The sequence below is a fragment of the Corvus cornix genome, chromosome 2, assembly GCF_000738735.6.
Source record: "Corvus cornix cornix isolate S_Up_H32 chromosome 2, ASM73873v5, whole genome shotgun sequence".
NCBI classification, from domain to species: domain Eukaryota; kingdom Metazoa; phylum Chordata; class Aves; order Passeriformes; family Corvidae; genus Corvus; species Corvus cornix.
In genome coordinates, this window is record NC_046333.1 from 25,390,180 (window position 1) to 25,416,607 (window position 26,428).

The 26,428-nt window shown below is 46.7% G+C and overlaps 3 protein-coding genes across 11 annotated transcripts in view; 2 read left to right on the plus strand and 1 right to left on the minus strand.

Annotated features, from left to right (window-relative positions):
* RALA (RAS like proto-oncogene A) overlaps window positions 1-7,180 on the plus strand; it is a 29,746-nt gene extending 22,566 nt beyond the window's left edge. For all 5 annotated transcript variants that reach the window (XM_039548776.1, XM_010398629.3, XM_010398626.4 and 2 more), the window contains exons 4-5: window positions 1,304-1,478; window positions 5,243-7,180. In XM_039548776.1, the coding sequence (XP_039404710.1) occupies window positions 1,304-1,478; window positions 5,243-5,365 (298 nt within the window). In that variant the 3' untranslated portion in view covers window positions 5,366-7,180. The remainder of the gene's footprint in view (window positions 1-1,303; window positions 1,479-5,242) is intronic.
* A 6,767-nt stretch (window positions 7,181-13,947) lies between these two features.
* Window positions 13,948-24,464, minus strand: LOC104689259. 5 transcript variants are annotated; one of them, XM_039549776.1, is made up of 5 exons: window positions 24,243-24,464; window positions 23,872-23,923; window positions 17,568-17,783; window positions 16,779-17,419; window positions 13,948-16,016 (listed from the first exon to the last, which is right to left on the minus strand). In XM_039549776.1, exon 5 carries the CDS (start codon window positions 15,001-15,003, stop codon window positions 14,158-14,160), a length of 846 nt encoding a protein of 281 aa, XP_039405710.1. In that variant the 5' UTR covers window positions 15,004-16,016; window positions 16,779-17,419; window positions 17,568-17,783; window positions 23,872-23,923; window positions 24,243-24,464; the 3' UTR covers window positions 13,948-14,157. The 5 variants fall into 5 exon arrangements, 1 of the variants encoding a protein (XP_039405710.1); XR_005601523.1 differs by lacking the exons at window positions 13,948-16,016; window positions 16,779-17,419; window positions 17,568-17,783 and adding an exon at window positions 18,139-19,025 and having other exon boundaries at window positions 24,243-24,463; XR_005601521.1 differs by lacking the exons at window positions 13,948-16,016; window positions 16,779-17,419; window positions 17,568-17,783 and adding an exon at window positions 19,230-20,143.
* Window positions 24,465-25,104: 640 nt separating this feature from the next.
* The window catches only part of CDK13 (cyclin dependent kinase 13), a 50,967-nt gene continuing 49,643 nt past the window's right edge, over window positions 25,105-26,428 (plus strand). The window contains 3 exon segments of the mRNA XM_039571087.1: window positions 25,105-25,786; window positions 25,788-26,399; window positions 26,401-26,423. Coding sequence (XP_039427021.1) covers window positions 25,217-25,786; window positions 25,788-26,399; window positions 26,401-26,423 — 1,205 coding nt within the window. The 5' untranslated portion in view covers window positions 25,105-25,216.

Consider the following 26,428-nt stretch of genomic DNA (forward strand, 5'->3'; position numbering starts at 1 on the left):
ATTGCCTGGATAACTAGTGTTGAAAACTACTAGTTTTTACCAGAAGTCTTATTTACACAGGTAGTTATTTACAGGTACTGCCATGATGCACTGAGTTTTCTTCTGGCCACCTTCCTAATCCCCTGGCTATTCAAACTACTTTTACTCTTTTAAAACATTTGCACTGATATTTGTGTGGAAGAGGAGAAATGTTGCTTTTTAATTCTACCTCCTACATAAATGTGGTGTCACAGTCTGCCTCAAATGTACAGTTTTTAAAAAAATTATGGACTATCTGCAGTTTCTCAGCTCTGTGAGTAGGCCTCCTCCAAAGACTACATGCTATTCAGAGCTTTTTATAATGTGAGCATCCTGCCATATACCAAATCAAGGCCCTTAAGAATAGCAATTACTTAACTGTCTTCAGCTTCTCTCCCTTCAACTTTAAATTTGGTTTCCCCTCAGCCAGCAAAAGAAATCTATTTCTCTGTGCTTTTTGTCAATCTTTCAGAAATTGCTCCATGATAAAGAGCTACATTTCACAACTAACTTTATACTCACTTTTTCATAGACAAAATACAGAATAATCTTTTCTGAGACAACTCTTCTTCCTGATAGTATTAATGCATTTTCAATTAGAAGAGAACTTCCATTATTTTTTAAAGTGTCGAGGACTTACATACCAAACTATTTGTAGTATTGAGTTTTATTTATAGTTTTAAACCTTTCATCCTAGGAGTAAGTACAGTAGAAGGGTCTATCCTTAAAAATCTGATGCATATACAGCTTGTGTCTGTATACTGACTTATAATTGAAGGAAGATCTCTGGAAAGACTGAATATAATTGACTTGAGAAAGATTCCTGAAAGGAAGAGATTTTCTCTTGATATGCTATGGACCATTTTATCAGCTTTAAATGGCACATTTTGTTAGGAAAGAATCAGCTGTAAAACTGAAGCTTGAATAACTTAAAAATGGCCATCAAAAATAGTAATGTAAAGACAAAGGTAAATGCTCTCAAGTAACACTGTTAAAGGGAATGAATTATTAATATAAATTCTCACCTAAACCAATCCTGTTCTATTTTTTTCATTTCTTACTGACTCAGCTCCTTCCTTCCTGGAGGACTAGTTGTCTGTCTCTGTCTTCATTCTGTATAATGTCATAATTAAGTTTAAGAATTTCCTGTTATATAAACTACATAAAAGAAATAAGTGGCTTTTCACTGGAAGATGTAAAAGTATTTCGTCTGAGTTCTTCTTTCTGTGTTCTAAGAATGGTACTCTATGCAAAGCTGCCTTTTTTTTTTTTTTTTCTTCTCCAGGGAACAAATCTTAAGAGTAAAAGAAGATGAGAATGTTCCTTTTTTGCTAGTTGGTAATAAATCAGATTTGGAAGATAAAAGGCAAGTTTCTGTAGAGGAAGCAAAAAACAGAGCTGATCAGTGGAATGTTAATTATGTGGAAACCTCTGCAAAAACACGAGCTAATGTTGACAAGGTAATAACTGGCCTCTTAAACAATCTGTCCATCAGTTTTTACTTTATCCCTCTTTTTCATGGGTCATACTCCTTATGTTCTTAATTTTAGCATTAATTTCGTGGAATTTTAATCAAATACTTTTCTTCCTTAGCTTGCAAGGAGTACATGACTTGGTGACTCCTTGTAGAACAGTGAAAATGTTAGGCATAACACATTTATTCCATTCTAAACTTCAAGGAATCATTATTATTATCCAAGACATGACACAAGACCTGATAAAATTTTCTTGGGTCAGCTTTTTTGGCCTGGACTTCATACTGACTGCATTTTCTGTAACTAGAGGACAGTCTGCTTCTGAACAGTGACGAATACTTTCTGATCCTCAGTCAGAATAAATCACCTTATAAAAGCAAATAAGGGAGAGATTTGAGCCTTCCCTACCCTCATTTAACTATCTGCCTCTTTGTATGTTGTCTCAATGAAGAGTGGATGAACCCAAAAAGCCATGAAAAGCCTAGAAGTGCCTCATGAGTTTTCAGAGATAAGACCTGGTTCAGAAGCTCATAAGATAAAGAGAATATTTGTCTTCAAGAAAAGAAAATGCTGATTAGTTGTAAGTGCTTCAGCAAGAATGTGAGTTCTTGCAATTCAGAATAACTGTCAGCCTAGTAGACTGTAAGAGTAACAGATGTGTGGCAAAAGAAATAAGTAGGTTTAGTGCAATGTGCCAACCTTTCAGAGCTGTTGACAAAGTTGATCCCACATTGAATCACTGGTCTGAGTTGAAAGAGACTTTAAAGATCATCTAGTTCCAACCCCTGTGCCATGGGCAAGGATACTCACTACTCAATCAGGTTGCTCAGGGCCCCATCCAACCAGGCTTTGAACACATCCAGAGCTCAGGCATCCACAACATCTCTGGAAGGGGCAGCCCTTTCCAGTGCCTCACTGCCCTCACAATAAAGAATTTTTTTACAGTTAATCATTTAAATCTCTCCCCTTTTAGATCAAAATTGTTACCCCAAGAACAATCACAAGCTGCCCATGTAAAAAGATGTATTTTTCTGTCTTTATTTTTTTTATAAGCCTCCTTTAAAAACTGAAAGGCTGCAGTAAGATCTCCCCGGAGCATTCTCCTCTTTAGTATGAATAATCCCAGCTTTCTTAGTTTGTCTTCATAGCAGAGCTGCTCCAGCCCACTGAGCATCTTTGTGGCATCCTCTGGACCCACTCCAAAAGGTCCGTGTTTTTTCTTGTGCTGAGGACCCCACACCTGGGCACAGCACTGCAGATGAGGTCTCATGTGATCAGGGTAGAAGGGGACAATCACCTACCTTGACCTGTTGGCCAATCTTCTTTTGCTGCAGCCCGGGATACTATTGGCCTTCTGGGCTGTGAGTCCACACTGCCAGGTCATGTCCAGCTTTTCACCCATGAAAGCCCCCAAGTCCTTATCTACAGGGCTGTTCTCAACAAGTTCATCTCCCCGTCTGTACTCATGTCCGGGGTTGCCCTGATCCAGATGCTGCACCTGCACTTGGTGAAAAATTTTCTAATGTAAATCTGTATGTATGAGCTGTCAATTGCAGTATGAGAGCTGTAATGCAAGTTCTCTTCTGCAATAACTTAAACTCAACTGTTGGTTGAATCCTGTCAGTTATCTTACTGAAGAAACTGATGGTTCAGTACTATAGTAATTTACCCTACAGAACAGCACTGAGTTCTTAAGTCAGTCAAATACAGCAGAACTTATCCTCATTGTTGAATACAGCTCTGATTTTTTTGTTGTTGTTAAGAACTAACACATCTTTTAGTTTTGGTTAGTAATTGCAGTTAACAGCTATCTATTACAGTTGTAAAAATTTGCAGCTCTTCAAATCCACTTCATTATTGTTTAGAAGCTGGGGAAAAAAGTGCATGTAATATATTTTTTCAATAGCTCTTGGGTCAATAGCCTTTGCACATACGTGGTAAGCTACCAGAGAGCTCCAGGTTTCTTTTCGGAGCTGATGGCATAATGGATCCAGATTTGCATGTGTTGTATAGATTTAAGGTTTGACAGCCCATAAATGAGGCCTTGTTGGCACAAGTGAATACTGGGTATTCTTAGTTACTTGAAGCATATGAAGTTTTGGAGTTTGTTACACAAATTTGGGTTGCTATTGTATAAGAAATCTGGCCTCTCTGAATTCCAGAATAGTGATTTTACTCACTTGAGAAAAACACAGCTAGCCTCCACTCAATTTGGCAGCAATGACCCACTAAACGTTTTCTCAGAAGGTTATGTATCCCAGACAGCTACTGTTGTACCGTATCAGTTATAGCTGATATAACTTAAGCAAGTTGACAGTTGCATCTTGCCATTAGCACAGATTTAAATACAAGAAGCTTAGCACACATTTAAAAATCTAGAGGCAAGTTCATTTCTTGATGGAAATGTTTAGTTCCATTGATTTTCTTTGGATTTCATGTGATGAAGGTTGATACTTTTCATACAGTCAATATGAGATTAATGTCATAAAAACCTACTGAGCTCTGCAGAGGAGCTTTTCAGCCCCTGCACTGTCCATGTTTCACAGAAATGGATCAAGTCCCTTGACATAGAGGTATTGCTTAGTTCAAATTTCAGAGTATCACAGAATCACAGAATATTCTGAGTTGGAAGGGACCCACAAGGATCATTGAGTGCAACTCTTAAGTGAATGGCCCATATAGGGATCAAACCCATGACCTTGGCATTATCAGCACCATGCTCTGACCAGCTGAGCTCATCTCAGGGCTGAAAAAAGAAGCCTAAAGCACCTGATATTCCCAGGGAGTCTCCCATTCAAAATTCAAGTACTAACCACGTGTGATCCTGCTTAGCTTCTGAGAGACTGGGTGTTCTCAGGGTGGTAGGGTATCTAGAGACTCTCTCCTGAGGGAGAAGTTACAGAATTGCTCAGCTGATTTCATACAGTAAAATTATAAAGATGTATCTATATTATTTGCTGTAACCTTCTGTAAGTCAAGTCAAAATCTGCTGTTCAAATTAGTAAAGTAGCTTTAAGCAGTCCAATCATAAAGCCTTAACTGTCTGTCAGTAGGATTGTCTCACGTAAGTCAGTGGTGTATCTCCAACTTTGTCACATTCGTTTCCTACTAAACCATTTGATGAAAGTGAACTTCATGTGTACTTTAAGATTGTAATATGGCAGCTGCAGCCAAGATTACCTGATATAAGAAATTGCTTATGTAGTTGTATGATTGAGAACTTGGCTTTAAAGGAAATGCTGGGTTGTTTTTTTTTCCTAGTCACTTTGTGCTTAGACTTGCATCATGCAGCATACGATACATACATTTCAGTGTATTGCTACTGCTCCATTAGTATGTTTCTAAAATTGGATGTTGCACTTTTTCAACCTTTGCAGTTCATCACTTAAAGTACTCAAGAGGTAAACTGATTTCCTTAAGTCTCCTCAGTAGTATGTACATACAACATCTGAAAATCTTTGCTGGTGATGAGACCCTTGTTTCAATTCTTGTTTAAAATTGTCTGACAGGATTCATAAGCAAATATCAGAAGACAGGGGAATGTTATGGTGCCATGAAACAAGCAGGATTGCATCATATCAACTTGGCCTTCAAAACCAGTGTCAGATTTGTTGGATTAATATTTGTTTGCTCAAACTGGTTGCATATAATTGATTCTATTCTAAACAACTGAAGTGGGTATCAGTGATAGCTTAAATTAACTCATGTCTGTGATTGTTTTTGCATTTATCTTCTTACATCTTTTTTAGGTGTTTTTTGATTTAATGAGAGAAATTAGAGCCAGAAAAATGGAAGACAGCAAAGAAAAGAATGGGAAGAAGAAAAGAAAAAGCCTAGCTAAGAGGATCAGAGAAAGATGTTGCATTTTATAAACAAAAGCTTGGATTCCTTTCCTACCCTGACCATACTAATAAAAACCATAATTTATAAGCATGCCATTGAAGGCTGAAGTGACTGAAATTACCCTAACATGTTGGAAAATGTAATGTACCACTAAAAGCATGATTTGGAGCTGCCCTGAAAGTCAAATTCACTGAAAACAAATTATGTGGCTTCAAGAGAAGCAAAGTTGAGTCCATTTCATAATTGCCTACCTTCTCACATTTCTTCTGAATGTAGTGTTTCATAGGTAGTCTTTTCTTTAATAGTGAACAGAGGAGCAAAGTATTACTTTGTGGATTCTTATAAAGCATACTTTTTATCACTGGTATTTGTCAATTCATCTTGTCTTCTGTTGCCTTGAAAATTACAATTGTGAACACAATACCTAACAAAGCAGTACGCAGCTGTTTTGCCATGGAGTTATGCAAATTAGAAAAGAATAATGTATATGCGAACAGCTATGTTGAGGAAAACTATATGTGGTTCTGCATTACCTGATTAACTTAGAAGAGCGATGTAATCTTTTACATTGAAACATTTGAATATGCCTTAATTTTAAAACCCAAACATAGTAGGTTGCTTAATCAAGGGTGTATTTTCAACTCTGTTGCATGGAGACTGTCCCTGCGCATCAGTGCGAGACTGCCCTCTCTGTGGAGTGCAGTTACATGGATGATTTCACTCACTAGCTGTCTGCTAGCAGTGTCTGTTCTTTAAATGTGTGCCATACTCTGGTATTGTGAATGATACAGAGCATATTCTGTCATGTATAACTTGGTAGAGAATATGGTATCTTGAAACTAGAAGGTCAGAACACACATAAGACTGAAGTCATAAGCCTATGGCACATCTAAGCCTGGAATGGTTGTTTAAAATTTAACGTGCTGGTACCTTGAAACTTTTGCGCATAGATTTTTGTCTAGATGTTCCTTGGGTTTTAACTCCCTGGAATTGGGTGGAGTGGGGCTGATCTAGTAGCGCTTATGTGTTTTAAGATGTTGTCCGGGAAATTCTGGTTAATTTATTTTGTGTTCCTAATACTTAGCTATGGGAACATGGTGTTATGCTGAAGCTCTTTGCAGGTTTTGTATTGTTTAGTCTATGTTGATTTTCAAATGGGGAACAGTGTAGCTACTTTTTCTAGTTAAAGTTGATATCAAACAATCAAATGTGCTTTGCAATACAGAAACCTTTAACATGCACATCCAAAATCCCCAAACAAAGCATACTGCCTCAGTTGCTTCAGAACAACAAGAATACCTAGCACATGGTTAGTGTGCTACATCTTAACTAAAAATATACCAGAATGTTTTGAGGGTTTTGGACTCCTCTGGGGTGAGACAGGCTAGATCAATTCCACAAAGTGTTACACTTTTTATACATGTATAAGCCTATAACTGACAATTTAAAATGTGCTCAAGCAAACTAGGTAACAAATACTTAACTTTCATGCTACCAGACATTTTAGGGACTCAAGTCTTAGGAGTTGTATTTGTCATGTTAAATATTTATCAGTAGGAATTTTGTATGTGCATTTAGTACACTGCCAAGGGCAGAATAAAAGTTACTCATGTAACTGGCAAATATAAGCCAGTCTTCATCTTACTGTGTACTCATTTGGGTCTATTTAGCCAGGGAGTCTAACCACTAACATTGTGACTTTGCTTTGGAACCTGCATACTGGGAACCGAGGTGTTATGAAGCCACTGGACACACAAAACTTGTCTTGGCTGATGCCTTATCCTGTCCTTTTATTTGCTATTTGAGCCATTGAAAGATGAATAAACTTCCATTTTTCTAAAATACTTGTGCAGTGTTAATTGATAACAACATTATTCATAAACATTGCTGATGCCAATTGTCTAGCAGTTAAACCTAAGTACTCTAGAAGGCTGGTTTGTGTGCATGAAGAAAATTGTACATTAAACCCAATTAGTCTGATAAAAAGCCACTTTGTAAAAGCTGAGATTATGTATGTGCTACTTTTTATCCACTGGTAATGTGCTTAGTTGCTACAAGACTACCTCAAAACAAGCAATAAACTGAGGTAAGCTTGTTCCAGAATTACTTTTCCATAACAATGGAAAGTGAGATTTAAAAAACAAACAAATGAGCAACAACTAAAAACTCCAAACAAACAAAACCCCAAACCAAAGAAAGGACAAGCTACATAAGTTTTAATAAAATAAAAATACATTCTAAGTAATTTTCTGCTGGCACACTCAAGGAGAACCTAAGTGTGCTTCCTCAATCTGCAGGGAATATAGCTTGCATCATGTATTATAGGATTTGGGTATATCTTGAGTCATCCAAAGTGCATGTTACATTTGAATCATAGAGGAGTGTTTTGTTTAGCATACTTGAGTATCTGAAATTCCTAGGTCTAGCTGCTCAGAATGCTTCTGTGCCTGAGGGCACTTTTTATCCCCTGTTTCTTCAAGAAGCTGGAGATACTCTCTTCACTGGCAAGATCAAAGCCTTCCATGGTAGTTCCCTCCAGGTTAGCCTAATGCTGGCAGTAGTGTTGCTCCCTTTTGTGAAATGCAATGTATGGTAAAACTGCTGACCAGAGAGAGATACCTTAATTTGTAAAAAGCTATAAAGTTGAGTCTTCTGTCATGTATGAACCAATGTTGAATTTCTGTTGAATTTTTATGCTAACTTAATTTTATTCTGCAGCTTTTCATAGCTTTAAAAACTCAGTTGACTTTCAACAATGTTGGCTAAAAAATCTGTGGTGTATTTGGTAGCCTCCTGGTGAATATACAGTAGCTTAACACTAGTGGTGTCTAGCAGTTCTCTGACTATTCCGCAACAGCATGACATTCCCAGTATGCAGGAAGTCTTTTCCCATGCATAGAGACCTTGTTAACATCACAGTAGCATGCATAATGACCCTCCTGGCAATTCCAGTGGCAACCATGATGCAGTAAAATACACTCCATATCTGAGACTTATGCTCACTATATTAATAGGTAGGAGCCAAATATTTTATCTATTTATATGTGAAATGGGCTTGCTGAAAATCCTGGGCTCCATTTTGGGACACCAAAGGTTCGCAGTGCCTCTATGAAACTACGGAATCAGAATATCCTGAGTTGGACAGGACCCACAAGGATCATCGACTCCAACTCCTGGCCCTGCACAGGACATCCCAAGTCACACCATGTGCCTGAGAGCATTGTCCAAATACTTCTTGAACTCTGCTGGGCTTGGTGCTGTGACCACTTCCCTGGGGAGCCTGTTCCAGTGCCCAGCCACCTGGGCAGATTCTTCTGGGTGAAGAATCTTTTTCTAATGTCCAACCTCTGCCTCCCTGACACAACTTCATGCCATTTGCTTGGGTCCTGTCACTGATCATGAGAGAAGAACCAGTACCTCCCCTGCTTTCCCTCGTGAGGATGTTGAACAGTGCAATGAGGTCTTTAGAGGAGAGGTGTCTTCTACTTGATCATAGTTCAATGCAAACTGTGGAGCAGCAGAGCAATGGCCAATATCACATAAGTGCATACAATACATTTAGCTGTGTCAGAACTGGATCAGAAGGTAAGACTGAGCCTATGATAACTGAGAATTGAAGAGGAAAAACTAATAACTCGCCTTAATTTCTAAACTTTCTTATTGCTGTTAGACATGTTGGCAGCCATGTGGATGCACAGTCAGTCACATACATAAAATATTTCTATCCAGATTCACTCCTACCAATTTTTGGCTTTAACTGATTTAAATAAATTGGTATGTTTTTAAGAACTGAATCATGAAAGAAACTTCTCCTTGTATATTTTTGTGGTAACTTCAGCTTGTTACTAAAATTGAGTGGTAGGAAATGTGCCAGTGTTGCTATTACTGGAGCATAAGTTAATCTCTGATCTAAATACATTGACCAGACTGGAATATTTTGGTTGAAGCTTCATTGTCAAAGAAATGCTAAAATGCATACCGCTTGAGATCTGCCTGGGATTGGACATATGCCAAGGCTCTTCTCATTTTCGAAAGACCCTGAGTAGATCTAACCATCTGTTTAACTGGTACAATCTGTTTCGGATATAATTTGGTTTGTGTGTGCTAAGGTATTTTTTTTACCTGGGCAACCCAAAAAATGTGTATTGTATTCCATTTTTCCTCTACATCAATCCATGCAGTTTGTGTTAATGTCCCTTTAAGACCTGGGGGCCAGAAGTGGACCTGGAGTGTTTTACCCTGGAGGGGTAGGTTCCTGTGGAGGAAGGAGGTTCAGAGGATCCCTTTAAGAGACAGGGAACATGCACACAGAGTCGTCTTTCTTGTTTCTTGCTGAGATGCCAAGGAAGTTGTTGAGCACAGGTCTCCAAGAAACTGCGTTTTTTCAATCCAAAAACTGTTTCAATGTGCAGCCACAGCGCTGAGCTGGAGCTGTTGGGGCCAGGGCTGTGGGTTTCGGTGCCCAGCGAGTCGGTTTTCTTTCCCCACAAAGCAGCAGCAACTCAGAACTGCAGTGCCCAAAGCAACTGGGTCCAGCCAGCCAAAGAGAAGCAGAGGAATTGACACCGCAGGTTGGGAGCTGCCCCAGGCAGTGCCAGTTCCAGGGAACTGACACTGCAGGGGGAAGGCTGAGCCAAGTGGGGCGTCTCCACCATCCTGTCTTTGTCCCCTGGGCCACGTGGTCTTCTTTGGAGGCTTCCATATTGGGATGGGGCTTCTCCACCATCTTGTTTTCTTTGTTCCTGGGGAGTCCACAGGATTCAGTACCTTTGTACCTTGTGCTTACTACTCTTATCTTGGTTGTGGCTATTGTATTTTTTAGTAAACTGTTATTTTTTCACTTATACCTTCTTGCATTCACTTCTCCTTATTGGTGAAAGGCTAGTGGTTAAAACTAAAAGGGAGGGAGCTCATTTCTCAGGCTCCACCCCATAATTTATCTTAAACTAAGACACATGCTGTGCAGAATGTTGATTTAAAAATACATATTGATTCACACTTAATGAGCTTGGAAGCAATTACATTTTGTTCCTAGTCCATTCCTATTTGATTTGGCCATATTTATGGCAGAAGAGCAAGGGAGAGCTAGGGAAGCTGGTATCTGCACCACCTGAGGGCAAGTGGCCATCATCCATGGGCAGCTGTGGAAGCACAGAGTGGGCAAAGGGAGAAATCAAGAAGTGTCCATCTCAGAGGAAAGCTCAGTGGGTCTTTACAATGCTTTGGGAGGTAAGATGAGGATCAGGAACTAAAACTCTGCGTACCAGGGAGAGGCACAAAGCACTGGCATGCTCCTGGTGCCAAAAGCAAGGTGGGACAAACAGCCAGTGAGGCCCACGAGGCTGACAGTTCCAAACTGCAAGCCAGATACATGCTTTCTCTTTGTTTCCTCTTCCTGGCAGTATTAGTACTAATTTTCAGGTATTTTTTTGCTATCTGAGTAACAGGTGAGATACCACCTGCAGCAGTGTTGGACCTACATTTGCTCCGCTCCTCTGCTGTCCTCTTCACAGACCACACTCTCATTCCTCTCTGGAAGGGAGTAGGCAATAAATGGTTACAGAGTGTTAGCCACTGATCTGGTTAATGTTGCCTCCCGTACTTGTGCTGTGAGCATAGAGTAAAAGGAGGTTGGAGGCAGGTAGGAAGAAGCCTCATCCACAGACCACTGCAGCCATGACCACAGTTGTGACAGCAGTCTTGCACTCTTTTTTCCATGGCAAGTCTGAAGGAGGATCTGGGATTTTGAGGTAGCGTAGTGTTACTCTTCTCTCTGTGCTTCTTATGGGTTGTCCATTTTCCACCCTTTTGTTCTTGATTGGTGCTGTGACAGATTACTGTTTGTCAGTATCCTAGGCATGAAGGAGAGGATCTGGTAAGATTGAGCTTGTGCTTCATGGATGTCCTTGCTAAGAGTGAAGGCATGATGATAATCAGCAGTTTAAATGCTGTATTTTAAACACTGGATGAGGTCCTGAAAGTAGTGAGTTGAGGTTTACTTTCAACTGAGCTCAGCATGCTTGGTGTTTCTGTAAGAGTTAGTTTTGCGTTTTTGCTTCTTTTATGAAGGAAAACTTATGAGATAGGGTTGGGGTTTTTTTAGTGCAACAAAGCAGACCTATTAGCTAAAATGCTGCCAGACTAATGTGTTAAATATTAGTCATCTCTAAAGAATGAGTCTAGAACAATAATCCTTCTGTTTTATCTGATAACTGCCAAAATGCCTACTGAAATAGACCAGGGAAGTGTCAAAACAGGGGTTAAAAATAACGTACTGTGTCTATAGATAACACTTTGCTGTGGGTTATAACTCCTGTGAGTGTCAGAGCTGGCTTGAGGAGGTAGCTGCTAGATAGTGTGTAGTTGAGGAGCACAGCCTGCACCAGACTGAAGGCTTGATCTTTGAGCCTTGATAATATCAGAGGTGTGGGGGTTTGTTGTCCTGTGGAAACCCAGCGAAACTGGATAAACCCAGCAAAATTTCAAAAAACACTTTTTGCAAATTAGTGCAGATGGTTCCGTTATCTTGAGATGATCCACAGCTCTTCTTCCCCTCAGAAGGTACATGTCTTCTTCCCACAAGGTGACACAGCCAATGCCTAGGCTGGGAGATGGTTTTGGGTATTTAGTGCCTTCTGCTAGTCCAGTGCTGGGAAGAAATGTCATCAGAGGCAATCTCTCAGTGTGTACTGGTGTTCAATTTCTTCATGTGGTGGCCTTCCAAAAGTTTCCCAAAGAAGACCAGTGGAGCACCAGAAGCAACACATAGAAATTAAAAGACAGAAAATTTAAAACACAGAGAAAAGACCCTTTTGTTTCAGTAGACATCAGATGTGGGAGCCCAGGAGTCACAGAGGTTCAGCCAGGAACCTACAATGGTAGAGTCAAAAAGCACTGATAAACCCACAAAGGTGGGAATAGGCATGACTTGGTTCCCCTTTCTCTGGGAAACACAGTCTACAAGGAATTGTTCATGGCCCAGAAGAGACAGCTAGTGCTGGCATTGGTGATGAGCTTGCTCTGGTGTCTCATCCCCGTGGGGAATAATGCCCTTGGAGACCCCAACATGTGCACAGAAGAGTGCCCTGGTGCCAAGTGACAGAACTTGCTGGGGGGGGCCCTGGGGAGCTGCCACAGAGTTCTTTCTAAACCCTGCACAGCACCATCCCTGGCCATCCCTTGCTATTGAGCTGGACTGATTTAGGACAGTGTTGAGAGTTGGGAAAGATGGGCAAGGTAGACTGGTACCGCCACTTTTGGGGCCCACCCAGGAAGTCTGGGAAGCCTCTTCCCTCCAGATGTGGGCCACAAGGGCCACCTTGTGGAGCATGAGCAGCAGTATCTGGCCAAAATGGCCCAAAGGAGCCCTGACAACAGGTCATGCTCAGTGCTGTAGAGGAAGGTAAAAAAACACCTGAGGACACTTGATAGTCCACCATGGGGGGAAAAAAAAAGCGATTCTCCCCCAAGCTGCAGGGTGTGAGGGGCCATCTTCATGGGGCATGAGCAGCAGGCAGCAACCCAGCCAAAAGAGACTGAAGAAGCCCTAAGCAGTGGTCAGGCTCAGTGCAGCAGAGGGAGGTAAAATAACCCTGGGTCCCATTACCAATCTGTCCCAGGAGAAATTCCTTCCTGACCTCAGTGCTGGTGACCAGCTATTCCCTGAGCACTTGAGTGAGACCTTTCACTTCCTTGTCTCATAGGCTGGTAAACCATCCTGGAGATGTCCATATTCTGACTCAACATAGAGGCATCTCAGGGGCTTGTGAGAGTAGCTACAGGCCCCCAGCCTAACAGACCTTGCACACAACATTCCTTCCCATGTCTGGCAGGACACCACTGGGTGCTCCAAAGCACTGGAATCTCTTGTGGCATCTCTGCACCCTGTATTTTACAGCTGCTGCCCCATCTCTGCAGAGCATGAGAGCAGAAAGCTCTGCAATGCTCCTCCTGAAGGGATCCCTGTGGTCTTGCCAGTGCTCTTCAGCAGATAAGGGCTGAGAGCCTTGGGCACCTTCAGATGTTCTAGATCTTTGCATCACCATCAGCCCTGTTCACCCCCCCATCTTCCCTTCCCTTCCCTTCCCTTCCCTTCCCTTCCCTTCCCTTCCCTTCCCTTCCCTTCCCTTCCCTTCCCTTCCCTTCCCTTCCCTTCCCTTCCCTTCCCTTCCCTTCCCTTCCCTTCCCTTCCCTTCCCTTCCCTTCCCTTCCCTTCCCTTTCCCCAAATCCTGTTACTCCAAGTCTTGTCTCTGGCTCAGATGTCCTGCTCATTTTCTGTGCCTCCCTGGCAGCCCTTCAGGGAGCGAGGGTGCGCTGGCTAACGTCGAGAAAGCAGAGCAGAAAGTGACGGTCGGTGGACAGAGAGGAGAACTGGGTGCAGGCTGAGGCCATCGTTCCTCTGATAAACCAGCGGTCCCTGCTGCCCCCTCTGCCCTCAGCTGCAGCGGGATTTGTTGGAGGAGAAGATGGCGCGGATATGGCCTTGCGACTCCAGAGGCCCATGGCCATGCCAAAAGCCCAAAACAAGGCAGTTACCACCCACAGTGGGGCGTGAGGGGAGAGGAAAAAGACACCAGGAGAAGGGGGAGAAAGTAACCCTCAGAGACTGTGTCAAAAAACCAACAATTTATTTCCTTCTTCTACGAACAAGGGTTCTTGGCTTGTGCCACCGCCGGCGGGACGGCCGCTTTGGGGGCTGGGGAGAGTCGTGAGGGCCAGAAGCCCTCCTCTTTGCAGGGCGCCGGGGCCCCTCGGGCAAGCAGTCCCTGTCCCGGCCAGGAGAGGAAGGGCTGCGGCTGCAGCCCTGGGCAGAGGGGCCTGCTACTGCTGCTGCCCCACCGGCTCCTCCTGGGGCTGCTCCCGCTCTGCAGGGTCAGGCGCGGATGGAGAGCGGACGGGCCCCCCGTGGAGAGTGGCTTCCAACGTGCCGCTGTCCGCTTCCACGTTGGAGACTGCAGGGCTGCAGGAGGAGGCCAGCAGGATGGGGGTGGGAGTCCCCTGGCGGGAGGCAGAGGGACCAGGGATGGCTGTGCGACCCTCTTCTTCTCCCTCCTCCTCCTCCTCCTCATCAGCATGGGAGTTCAGGAGGTTCATCTGCCGCAGGATCACATCACTGCACCGGTCAGCGGCAATGTCGATGAGCCGGCGCACAAATGCCACCGTCTCCTCCTGCAGCAAGGGGTGCAGCTCCCAGACCAAGGCCTCCTCACTCAGCCCATAGCGGCATAAATTTGCTACGATGGCGCTCTGGGCCAGAGCCACCTCCCACCAGCTGGCTCTGAACAGCTCCGATATTTCCTGGTTCAGCCAGGGCAGCAGGGGCTCGAGGATTTCTGAGCAGTCCTGGAAAAAGCCTGCCCAGACCTCAGGTGGGAAGCCAGCTACGTAAGTCCTGGGCATCAGCTCCGCAGCCCCCTGCTCATCCTGGTGGCCAGCAGCTGATGAATCCGAGGGGCTTGGAAGAACTATCTCCAGAAAGTCTTCCTCTGACCGAACAGAGTAGATGATGCTGTTGATAGCCTGCCTGCACAGGGGGCACGATGGTTTCCTCTTGGCCCACCGCACAATGCAGCCCAGGCAGAACATATGGACACAGGGTGTTACAGAAGCGATTTCACCTTGAGTGTCACGGCAGATGGGGCAGTTCCACTCTGTCTCCGTGGCCATGTTTGCGTGTTGCAGCAGAGCTGGGGACAGCAGCTGCTCCCTCTTGCTGGCGTGACACGCTGCAAAATGGTCACTTGCTGTCCCAGGGAGATGGGCGGGTAGAAGAAATGCCTAGGCCCCTCAAGAAGGACACACTCACAGCTCCCCAAACGCCATCGCCCACCCCAGGGCCGCCCCATGGGCACATTTCCTGCACTGCTCACCTGTGCTGCTGCAAGCACCACCCACAGTACTTGGCTTCCTGAACCAGGTAGGGTTGAGGAAACAGGCAATGTCTCGCAAATGAGAACTGAGAATTGCTGACAGCAGCTCCCAACAACCTTGCAGGAGTCCAGTCCTCCCAGGCACGCTTGCCAGAGGTCCAGGCGCGAGTGAGTCGGGGCCAGGCTCTGCCCATGCCCAAACATAAGCAGTGAGGGATGTGAGGTCACAGTGCATTGCTCACCGAGGTTGCCATCCATGGAGTCTTTGGACTGCTGATGTCACAGTCCGCTGTTCTGTGCAGACAGCCTTGACTGCCTTCCAAACCTGCCATAGCAGGCCTTTCTCCCCTGCAGGTACACGGCATCGGGAGAAAAAATGGGGTGCATGGGCCATGCTGTGCCATCATTTCTTCATGCCTCTGGCTTTTATAATAATTTCAAGTCATTAGTCCAAGCACTTCTTCTTTAGAAACACGTTATCTGTTAGTTTTACATTTTTGTGACGGGAGGGTGCTGTGTACATCGGGCACATGGGTTGGCCTTTTTAAATCTTGTGAGATGACAGCCCATACTCTCTATACACAGTACTGCTTGTCTACACCACTGGCAGAGGCAAGCACAACCTGACATTTCATGCCAGTCTCCACAAACTTCTTGCACGGTTGTTTTTAAATTCAGATTTTTTTTCCTCCCTACAGCCCACTGGATTGTGGTTGATGGGCACAATGGTGTGGTCATTAGCTCAGTGACCATTAAAACCCTCTGTTGCTCTCATCCCATTCAAAAATGAAGTTGAAAATGGGCAGGTAACTGAAAAATAAGCATCAAGCACAATTTTGGGCAAACCAGTCAAAAATGTAGAGAAAATCTATACTGTCATTGAGTTTTAATCTCTCCCCCTTGTGGTAGTGCCACCCAAGCAAGGGCAGGTCTGTCTGTTCTTCTTGCTGTGCTTCCCAAACTGCTTCACCTGCAGCTTTCAGGGTCACTCCAGCCAGCCTTGCAGCTGGGCATTTTCTGCCTCCTTAGGATGTTTTACTAAAACTAGTGGGAAGTGATCAAGTGAGTTACAGCTTAAAACCAGCCTGGGAAAGAAGGGGATTTTTAGAAGAGTTTTCCTGCCTCATCTTTACCATCTTCTCAGGAGTATCTTCTAGGGAAAAAGCCCTAGGCACAACACAGGATCCTCCCTACCTTCTTGAACCCTAAAAATACATAACCTCGATCAGTGCCAGCTGAGCAGGAATTTCGTTCCTGTTCAGTGCGAAGTGAAACTTCTACAAGCCAAGTTCCTGCTGCCTGGATGAATGAGGCCAGTATCCATGGTTCTGTGTTGGGGGAAGGTAGATGTGTGTGTTGGTCTGACCTTTTTCTTGGTTCTTTCCCTGCATTGACCCCCTTCACTGCTGAGGGCAGCACCAAACTGTCCCCTGGCCCCTCCCTGGGCCCAGGCCATTTTTATTTTTAAGGGCAGGATCTTTTAAGGATCCCTAGAAGAGTTCTGGTTTATTATGAGAGGGAAAGGTTAAAAAAACCCAACCAATCATCTCTCTCTTTGGATCAGGGACTTACCTGAGCATCCTTGGAGACTCTATCTATTGTACCACTGGCAGTTGGCCTGGCTGACCCTGGGTTGTCCTGTCCAGGTGTCTCTGGTTAGCAAGCAGGATGGGATGTGGTTCTCTAAGGAGATTTGTGTTTCCACTGGGTCCGTTAATTACAGAGCCCATGCTCAGGATGGCCAATCAGTAGCACTGGGGTCAGGAAGGAATTTTTCCCCAGGGCAGATTGGCACTTCCTGGGGAGTTTTGCCTTCCTCTGCAGCACTGAGCATGACCCCTGTTCACAGCTCCTTCAGGCCCTTCTGGCTGGGTTGCTGCCTGCTGCTCATGCCCCATGAAGCTAGCCTTTCATGCCCTGCACTGGGCAGGAAGCTTTCCAGACTCCCAGGGTGGGCCCCAAGGGTGGCCTGGGGGTTGCTTCTTGTCCTCCATAGCACTGGGCACAGCCCCTTGTCAGGGCTCCTCTGGGCCCCTGCAGCTCCGTTCTTGCCTGCTGCCCTCACACCTCCAAGGCGCCAGTCATGCCCTGGCTCTCTCTGGCTCTCTTGCCCACTGCAAGTTTGGAGCGGGCCTGAGCTCTGCTCTTCCCTTGGCTCCATTTCCTGTGGGGTTCTTGCATCCATCCAGAGCTGCCTTTTTCTGTTCTCCTGCCTGCAACACAAGCACAGGACAGACATGAGAGTGCTTTTCATGCATCCCTGGCCTGGGAGCACAGCAATGAAGCAAATCTTGGAAGGCAAAAAGTGTGTTTGTAATTGATATGTGTTACACTTTGGAACATAGCCATGGTAGTACACACCTTTTGTGTTGTTGCTTCTGATTCTCATTCTTCATGCTCTCACCCTCCAGGAAACAGGACCTGCTGGGCCTGTATTCCTGCTGCTGCATTCCGTAGCTCTGTCACTTGCCTTTTCCAGACTACAAAGGATTTTTCAAGCTAAACTGAAGAACACATCAGCCTGCTCCTGGCTACACATGCACATTGTGGTAGTGGTTGTGAGCATCAGTTCTGAAACTGATTCAGAAAAACAAACATTAAAATAATATCCTATTTCCAGTTGTAAACTGTTGTGCCGGTTTGGAGAAATTTGGAGGAAAATATCCTCTTATAGAAGGCAGGTTACAACCAGCCCTCCCCCACCAGGTTCGGGAAAAAAAGAAATTTTCTTTGAAGGAAAGTGAAAGAGATAAAAACTATTTATTTAACAAACACACAGGAAAAGGATAATAATTCTAAATAATAAAACCTCTCGCTGTGGAGAGAAACCTGGGAAAATTTCAGAGTCCTTCCGTAGTCTCTCTCCCCCTCCTTGGAGCTGGGTCATGGTGGGCCCACCTCCGGGCCTCGGTGGAGAACCCTCCTGATGTGTTCTGATGTTGAAACAGTCCGAAAAAGAGGAAGGGAAAAAACCAAAGTCCCAGGAAAAACAAAGTTCAACTCTCCGTCTCTCTCCGGAGGAAAAGGGCCGAAAGCTGGCTGAAAAGCAAGCAAGCTGCTTCCTCCGCTCTTGCTGCTGTTAGAAGAACGCAGAGGAGTGTGTATGTGTGTCCTTGAGCAACCGCTTGAAAAGTCTGCTCGCTTTTTTTTTCCTCTCCCCCCTCTCAGGCTCAGTTTAAAGGCACAGAAAGGCACAAAATTAATTTCTGGGCATAGAGCAGCGATTGGGGATACACATCATAAAGTCACCCCAAGACACCTGTGTATCATGTGTTCTTAAATGTGGTTTTGAATCAACAACTCCCTGGAACTTAACACAAATAGCAGTCTCATCATTATTTGGCTCATGGTGAGTGCAGGGAATAGAATAGAACAGAGCAGTTATGCCAAGTTAAACCCAGAGCGCTGCATGACAAGGTTCGACCCAGGTCTGAGGGCTCCACCCCAGAGAGCAGCTCTGCAGTGCAGGTCCCAGGCCCACCCAGGAGAACGGAACAGAGATGGGCACACCTACAGCAGGGCTCAGGCAGGGACTGAAGGTCCCAGGCAGAGCTGGGACACCTCCCCTGGGCCCTTGGCAGGAGATGGTGGGGGTGGGGGTCCCAGGAGAGGCCAGTCCCAGCCACTGAGGCCTGTGAGCACCCCCACGTCCTGGCAGGACTAGGCTTCAGTGCTCATGTGCTCTTCTTCCGACACTGGTGGTTGGACACTTCGGAGACAGACTATTGGGCCAGATGGACCTTCCCTCTGAGGGAGCACTGCTGTTCTCAGGCTCTTGTGTTTTAGTATGTTCTTCCATAGAAAACAGACCAGACATTTCTAAAAGTGAGCACAAGGAGCAAAAAAGAATATTAATGGAGAAATGAACAGGTATTGCTCACTTCCAAATGGTTTGCAACCATTTAGATGAGAAGCACATCCTTCACCCAACTGAAGGCTTGATCTTTGAGCCTTGCTAGTGTCATCGATGTGGTGTTTTGCCATCCTGTGAAAACCTTAGCTGAACACTGATGAGTTTAAAAAAAACACATCACACTGTGTTGTGTGCATCATCTTGAGATGATCCACAGCTCTGGCCCCCCTCAGACAGTACACACCTCCTTCCCACAAGGTGACAGAGCCAGTGCCTAGGCTGGGAGATGTTTCTGGATATTCAGTGCCTTCTGCTAGTGCAGGGCTGGGAAGAATTGTCTTCAGAGATTTCCCCAGTGTGCAGTGGTAGGGAAAGAGGAAGAGAAAAGCAAAGAGGAAGAGAAAATGAAAGGGAGGGAAGGGAAGGGAAGGGGTGTTGTTTTGTTGTTTGTTTTCTTTAATGGCTCTTGCTCATGTGAAACATTACACTGTTTCATGCACTTACTGGAAAAGCAGAGATAAAGCAGTGAGACAGTCTGTTGTACCTCATACAGGCTGTCTGCTCTGTTTGACACTTCTGAGAAGTTAACCCCCACAATTTCTGAGACAGAATTCTCTACTTGAGGTCTAGGGTTATTGTATCATCTTCCCAGGCAGTATCAAGTTGATAAAAATGTTAGCTTTCACCCCAAAGTTTGAGTGGGCAATGGCATGAATGATTTTAGTTTACTTTTAAAATTAAAAACTGCCCCAAGAACAGCAGCTCGGAAGTAATGTCTGTGAGGGCAGCTGGGGGATGACAGATTTCTTGCAGCAGAAGCAGTGTGAATTTAGTTTCTGGTTTCTTCTTTGGTATGCTGACCTCTAGGGAAACTTTTCCTCAAAACGGTTTGCCAGAGCATTTGTGTAGGGAGCTACTGTGGCTTCAAACAAGTCGCATACCTTTTTCTAGGGACAAGGCATTTGGTGGCAAATCCAAAGCAGGCCCTCACATGAAGCTGCTCCCTCAGGTGGTTCCAGCATGCTTGTGTGATTAAAGGTCTTGGTACATTTAAGCAGGGCTCGGTCAGCAGAAGAAATGCATACTGAGTTGAGAAACAAGATGATTGTTCTGAATATTTGTGAACTTGGTAGTTAAAAATCTGGAAAGTCCTCTGTGCTCTGAGTTTGTGAAGGGCAGCATATACCTTTCCATCCGTGGCTAAAACTGCTTGAGTAATGGATGAAATTGCTAAGCAATTCAACCAGTTAAATTCTAGCCTGATGGCTTTGGGAAGCATAAATAGCCTTCCCAAAGGAGCTGGGGTGAGTGGCAACTGTCTCTCATCAATGGGCAATAAATCTGTTTCAGATTGGGCTTAAAAGCCATAAAGCTGTGCTTTGACTGTTTGTTTGTAACTGCCTGCACTAACTCTGTCTCTTAGGGCAAATATTCCTTCCTTCTAGGTGTTCATCTCCTTTCATAGAATCACAGAATGGCCTGGCTTGGAAGGGACCTTAAAGATCATGTAGTTCCAGCACCTCCACCATGGGCAGGGACACCTTTCCTACCCTCAAACTAAATTTACAGAACACTGTGATTTCCTGCCTTTGTCACGCTAGACAAATCACACTCTGCCAGTCTCCTCTGAAACTGAGATTTCAGTTCACTGATGACCTTCATAGCCTTTTCTGCTCCTGTTGTGAATTCATTTTTCTCTGAATAAGAATGATCAGAACAGTGACCTAACAGTGACTTAAAGACAGCATTAATCTTTCTCAGCTCTTCAAGTGTATGGGTTGTATAAGTCCACTTGTGTCCTGATCAGCCAATACACAGGTCTTTATCCTTCTCTGTTTTTTCCAATAGCTGAGTTCCCAGATCATTGCAACATTCTTCTTGTTGAGAAAAACAAACATGAATATAGTTAATCCAGTCAGTTTTTCCACAGGGCCTTGGGAAACATGAATTATTGCACTCTAGTCGATAAACAATCTTAGGGCAAGATACAAATACAATTGCAGCAAAGGAACAGAGGTAGTAACAAAAATTACAGCAGACTACACAAGACAGTATATGTAGACATCAGACTATTTTTTGTAAAATGGTTAGAAGATATGTGAAAACCTACAGTACATCAGAGAGTAAAAATGTCTTCTAAGACTTCCATGTTTATTTAAAAAACCAACCAAACAACAGCAAAAAAAAAAAAAACCCAAGCAAGCTAGAAATTTGAATTCTTCTGTGTGCTTGGGGAAAGTTGTTCTTTTAGGAGAAAAAACAGGTTGATGCTGGAAGATTGAAAACAAAACTTCAAAGAACTCTAGGTACATGTTACTGCTGAGGAGAAAGAGAAAACCAGACACCTCCCCCCCCCCCCACTCCCCAAAAAAAAGGAACCCCAACCAACCAAAACCATCCTTAAGGAAAAATGCCTACCAAGTCAACAAACAAGCCCTGAGGAATTCTGCTGAAAAATAAAGATCCTCAAACTATGGAAGACTTTACCTATCTCTTTTTATCTTGGTAGATTGACAGTTTGTTCTGCACCAGAAGGTTGTTGCTAAGGTCTTTTTACACATGGTGGCAAAGACAGGACACAGAAACGTTAAAAAAAGGGAAGAAAGTACAAAAGCCTTAACAAAAAAAGAAGTGGTAACGTTGCCCACGACACGTAGCACAGCCTCCTCCTTACCCATGACCAGTTGCTCAGAACAGACTTAATGTGCCTAATGTGCAGATACAACAAAATATTTGAATAAAAAACAGAATATGAGTTGAGGGTTTTTTTTTCTCAAATAAAATTAAATTATGTAAGTCCAAGTTTCCTCAATGGGATGGTTGGTAGGGAAGTGCTTTTCCAAGGGCTCAGTTTCTAGAGCTGGCATGAAAATACTTTTGGAAATGATAGCATTTTGGCTGCAACTTTCTAGGTGTGTTTTTCTGTGTTTACTACTGTTTTCATGTGCTGACCATACAGTAATACCTTGCAAGATATGTGACACCTGCAACCAACATTCCTATAGCACAAGGTTTCAGCTTGTTGTGGAACAACCATCTTTACAGAGTAATGGTTCTCACACCACAGCAGGTGCCACTGCCAAAACCGAATCTGGTACTCCTCTCCCTGCTATTTGCTCTTCCAGACTAAGCCTTGTGGAAACAAGCTGTAATGCATCTTGAATTTTCTGGCTTTTTGTGAATCCAAGAGTTGGCACCATGCCATCAATGTCTTCAATGCTTCTGAAGGATTTTATTCTCTGTAAGGAATCTGTTTCAGGTCTGCTTTGTTATGTCAGGAATCTATGGATAGGTTTCCACTGTCAAATCCTATGCTGCCATCACCTGTCAGCTGACATGATTGGTATTGGCATATCCCCCTACAACCTGGTGCAGCTCATTTCCAGAGTAAACTTGCTGTCATTAGCAGCTTAGCTTCTAGTTAAGCTTCTTTGACAAGTCATGAGGCTCGCTCCAGATGCAGAAACACCAGCACTCCACTGCTAACGACGCAACTCTTTCAAATAACATATCCCTCCTCCAGAAATGCCAGGTAATGCTTGGGAGTAAATTAGAAGTTGCAGTCTGTGTTGCTTTGTCCAGATCTGCCCTGTATAATTAAACATGGTCTCTACAACTGCCTCTGTGATGTAGAGTTGTTGTCTTTCTGGGTTTTGTTTCTATTTTTTTTCCAATGTGCGAGACGCCTGATGGTGCACTGGCTTTGCTGAGTGTGCTGCCACAACCGTGGAGAACCTCTTCATAGTTGCTGAATATTCACATACAAGGTAAGCCACAAAGGATGTCAGCAAAGCCAAGAGCAGCCTCCAGACCACCATGGAAAGAAAAGCTATTCAGAATAGCAGGGAGATGCACAATATTTCCATAAGGCACAGCATGCTGATAAAAACCCACAATTTCACAAAGTATGAATGCAATCACTGCCTAGGTTAGAGTAATCCTTCTTGGACAGGGACCTTCGCTCCTGAAATGGCAGGTGGGCCAGCACATCAGGCTTCTTCCTTCACCATCCTATGGCACATTGTTAGAGAATACAAAAATAGTGACTTGGTTGTTCTCCAAGAAACTCACACCATAAGAGGAAGCCTGAAGGAAAGTGCACATGCCTCTGTGTGTGTGTACAACTAGAGAAATACGTAATGAATGCTTTGATGACAATGTTTAGAAGAAATGTGAGTTGGGTGAAGTACTGGAACACACTTGTGAAAGGAGATTTGCTGGATAGCAGATGACACACAGGACCTGGACAGGAGGAATATTTTTGCTTGGGTTTAGAAAAGGAGAGAAAACAATTAGAGTAATTCAAAAAGCTGAAATACAACAGTGAAAAACAGGTGGGGTCCTTGGTTTTTTATTTTCGCATTGTGTTTTACAAAATAATGTAACCACTAGATAAGCTAGCTAACAACAATTAGATAGCAAGGTGGCCAGAAAACTATCAAATCCCTACGGAAAGACAATAGATCCTGTTTTTAAAGCCCTCACAACATTCAAGATGGTATAGCAGATGTACCTAATGGAAGATACTCAGCCCAAGAAGCCGAGATGAGGCACTGTCAGCAGTTGCAGCTCCAGTCATGAAATTCAATAAAACCATGAAAAGGCAAAAGGACAGAGTAGGCAGAAAAAGGAAAAAAAGAGTTTGAGTCTTTCATTAGAGTATGAAATCAGAAATCAGTAAGTTTGGAAGGAAACGTAAAATATCCTAAGTCGTACTTAGTTTCAGTAGTGTAAGACAGAAAAAAAAAAACCAAAAAAAACTTTTCATGAAGCAGTGAAGTGGCTTCACTTCACTGTTTCAGAGTAACTCACGTGTTTTAACTGAAGCGGTTTTCTCTCAGGCCCCCCAGTCAGTAACCACGGCCTACGTACAATAAAAACAGGGAAAACCACCTGAGGACCGGCGGGCTTCCTACACCACTTCCCAGAGCCTGACGCGGCGCCCGCATTGCTCCAGCTCCCAGAATGGGTGAGGTGCGCAGGGACCGCAGTGGGTCATCTGGTCCAACCTCCCTGCTCAAGCGGGGTCATCCTAGAGCACATTGCACAGGATTGCATCCAGATAGTTCCGGAGCATCTCCAGTGAGGGACACTCCACACCCTCTCTGGGCAGCCTATTTTGCTGCTCGGTCACCCACACAGTAAAAAAGTTCTTCCGCGTATTCACGTGGAACTTCCTGTACCTCGGTTTCTGCCCGTTGCCTCCAGAGAGCGCTGGGCGAGAGACAAGGAGAGCGGCCGGCGAGCCAAGCACCTCTAGCTCGGGCCTCGTTCACGTTCCCCGCCTCTCGCCTCTCGCCGTCTTTGCTGCCCTCGCCCAGAACCGCCCCCTCCCGCCGGCCGCGGGGCCTGCGGCGCAGTTACCGCGAGAAGCGCAGTTACCGCGAGAGCCGCCGCAGACGGGGGGAGGCAGGGAGGGGTGAAGTCCCGCGAGAGCAGGGCGGCTCTCGGGCATGCGGGCGAAGGCGGCGGCGCCGAGCCCGGTTGGCGGGGCGCGTCCTCCCTCCCCCCCCGCTTCCGGCGTCGCGCATGCGCCGCGCGCCGCCGGGCCGCGTCCGTGTCCCCCCCAGTGCGTGTGTCACCCGCGCGCGGCGGCGCTGAGGCCGCGAGAGCACTCCCGGGGTACCGGTGGCGCGGGAGCGGCCCCGACACGTGCGGCCCCCGCCGGGCAGGAGAACAGGGATCGGAGCCGCGCAGGGTTCCGGACACCTCGCCCGGGGGCGGCCCGGCCTGGCCTGACCCAGCCGCCCTGCCGGGAGTGGCTGAAGAAAGAGGTGGAGGAGGCCCGTTCCCGGTGTCTGTGTCCCTGCGCGGCGGTGGCCGCGGCCCAGAATGAAGTGAGGAGGAGCCGCCGCCGGCGGGAGACACTTCCGTGTTGCGGGAGAGGCCGCGCCGGCCTGCAGGACGCTGCCGGTGCCGCTCCGCCGCCGCCGCCGCATCGGGCAGCGCGCCCAGCCCCGGCCCCAGCCCGACCCCGTATGTATCGGTGCGGCCCCATGTGAGGCGGGCGGGCGGTGCGGGAGCGAGCGAGGACCCGGCGCGGCCCGCGGGTGTCCGTCCCGGTGCGTTTGCACGGCGCCGCCGGGTCCCCATGGCGCCCTGAGCGCGGCGGTGGTGGCGGGTTCCCTGGGCCGCGCCCTCGCCGTGAGCGAGCTCGATGCCGAGCACCTCGGACGCGGCGGCCGGCGGGAGCGGGGGCAGCCGGGGCTGGGGCAGCGGCGGCGGCGGCAGCGCGGCGGTGGAAGCGGCGGCCGACAAGAAGCGGCTGCACCACCGGAGACGGAAGCGCTTCGCGGCCCAGCCGCAGCCGCCCCCGCCGCCGCCGGCCCCGCACCCGCTGCTGTTCCCGCTGCTGCAGCCACCGCTCCTGCAGCCCCCGCTGCTGCAGCCGCCGCTGCCGCCACAGTCCCTGCTCTTCCTGGCGGCCACCGGCGCCTCCTCCTGTTGCGGGGACGGCGGGGAGCGGAAGCGACCGCGAGGCAAGCGGCGCTCAGGCTCCCGGCACAAGCGGCGGCGGGGCCGCGGCGGCGGCGGCGGGGGCACGCAGGAGGCGGAGAAGCGGCGCGGCAGCGGCGGGTTGAGCACGCTGGTGGAGGAGTACGACGACGTGAGCTCCCAGTCCGAGGGACTGTTGGGCGGCGGCGCGGCCGGCGGGGGCAGCGGGGGAGGCAGCCCGGGCTCCTCCTCGGGCGGTGGGACCCAGCGGCAGCGGGGCGAGGCGGAGCGAAGCGGGCCGGTCCCGTCGGGAGCACCGCAGCAGCAGCGGGCGCTCCAAGGAGCGGCACCGAGAGCATCGCCGGCGGGGAGAGGAAAAGGCGCAGCAGGAGGGGGCGGCGGCACCGGGCCGCGGGGCATCCGAGCCCTCCTCGTCCTCCAAATCCCGCAGCCGCCACAACCACACTGGGAGCCAAGACCGGGAGGGACTCAAGAGCGGTAGCAGCAGCGGCGGTGGCAGCGACGGCCGTAGGAAGGGCTCCCTCGCCTCGCCCAGCAGCGGCAGAAAAGACCGGGAGAGCAAATCGCACCGGAGCCGGACTAAAGCGGCCAAAGAGCCGCCGTCGGCTTATAAGGACCCTCCGAAAGCTTACCGGGACGACAAACCCGAGCCCAAGGCGTACCGGCGGCAGCGCTCGTCGCCCAGCCCCGGCCGGGATGACAGCCCTCCTCTGCACCGCTCCTCGCAGAGCCAGCGCAGCCGCAAGTCGCTCAGCCCGGTGGGTGCCCGCTCGCCACTCAGCCCGTACAGCCGCCGCCGATCCCCCAGCTACAGCCGGCACAGCTCGTACGAGCGCGGCGGGGATGTGTCGCCTAGCCCCTACAGCAGCTGGCGCCGGTCGCGGAAGCCCCTACAGCCCCGTTATCCGGTGAG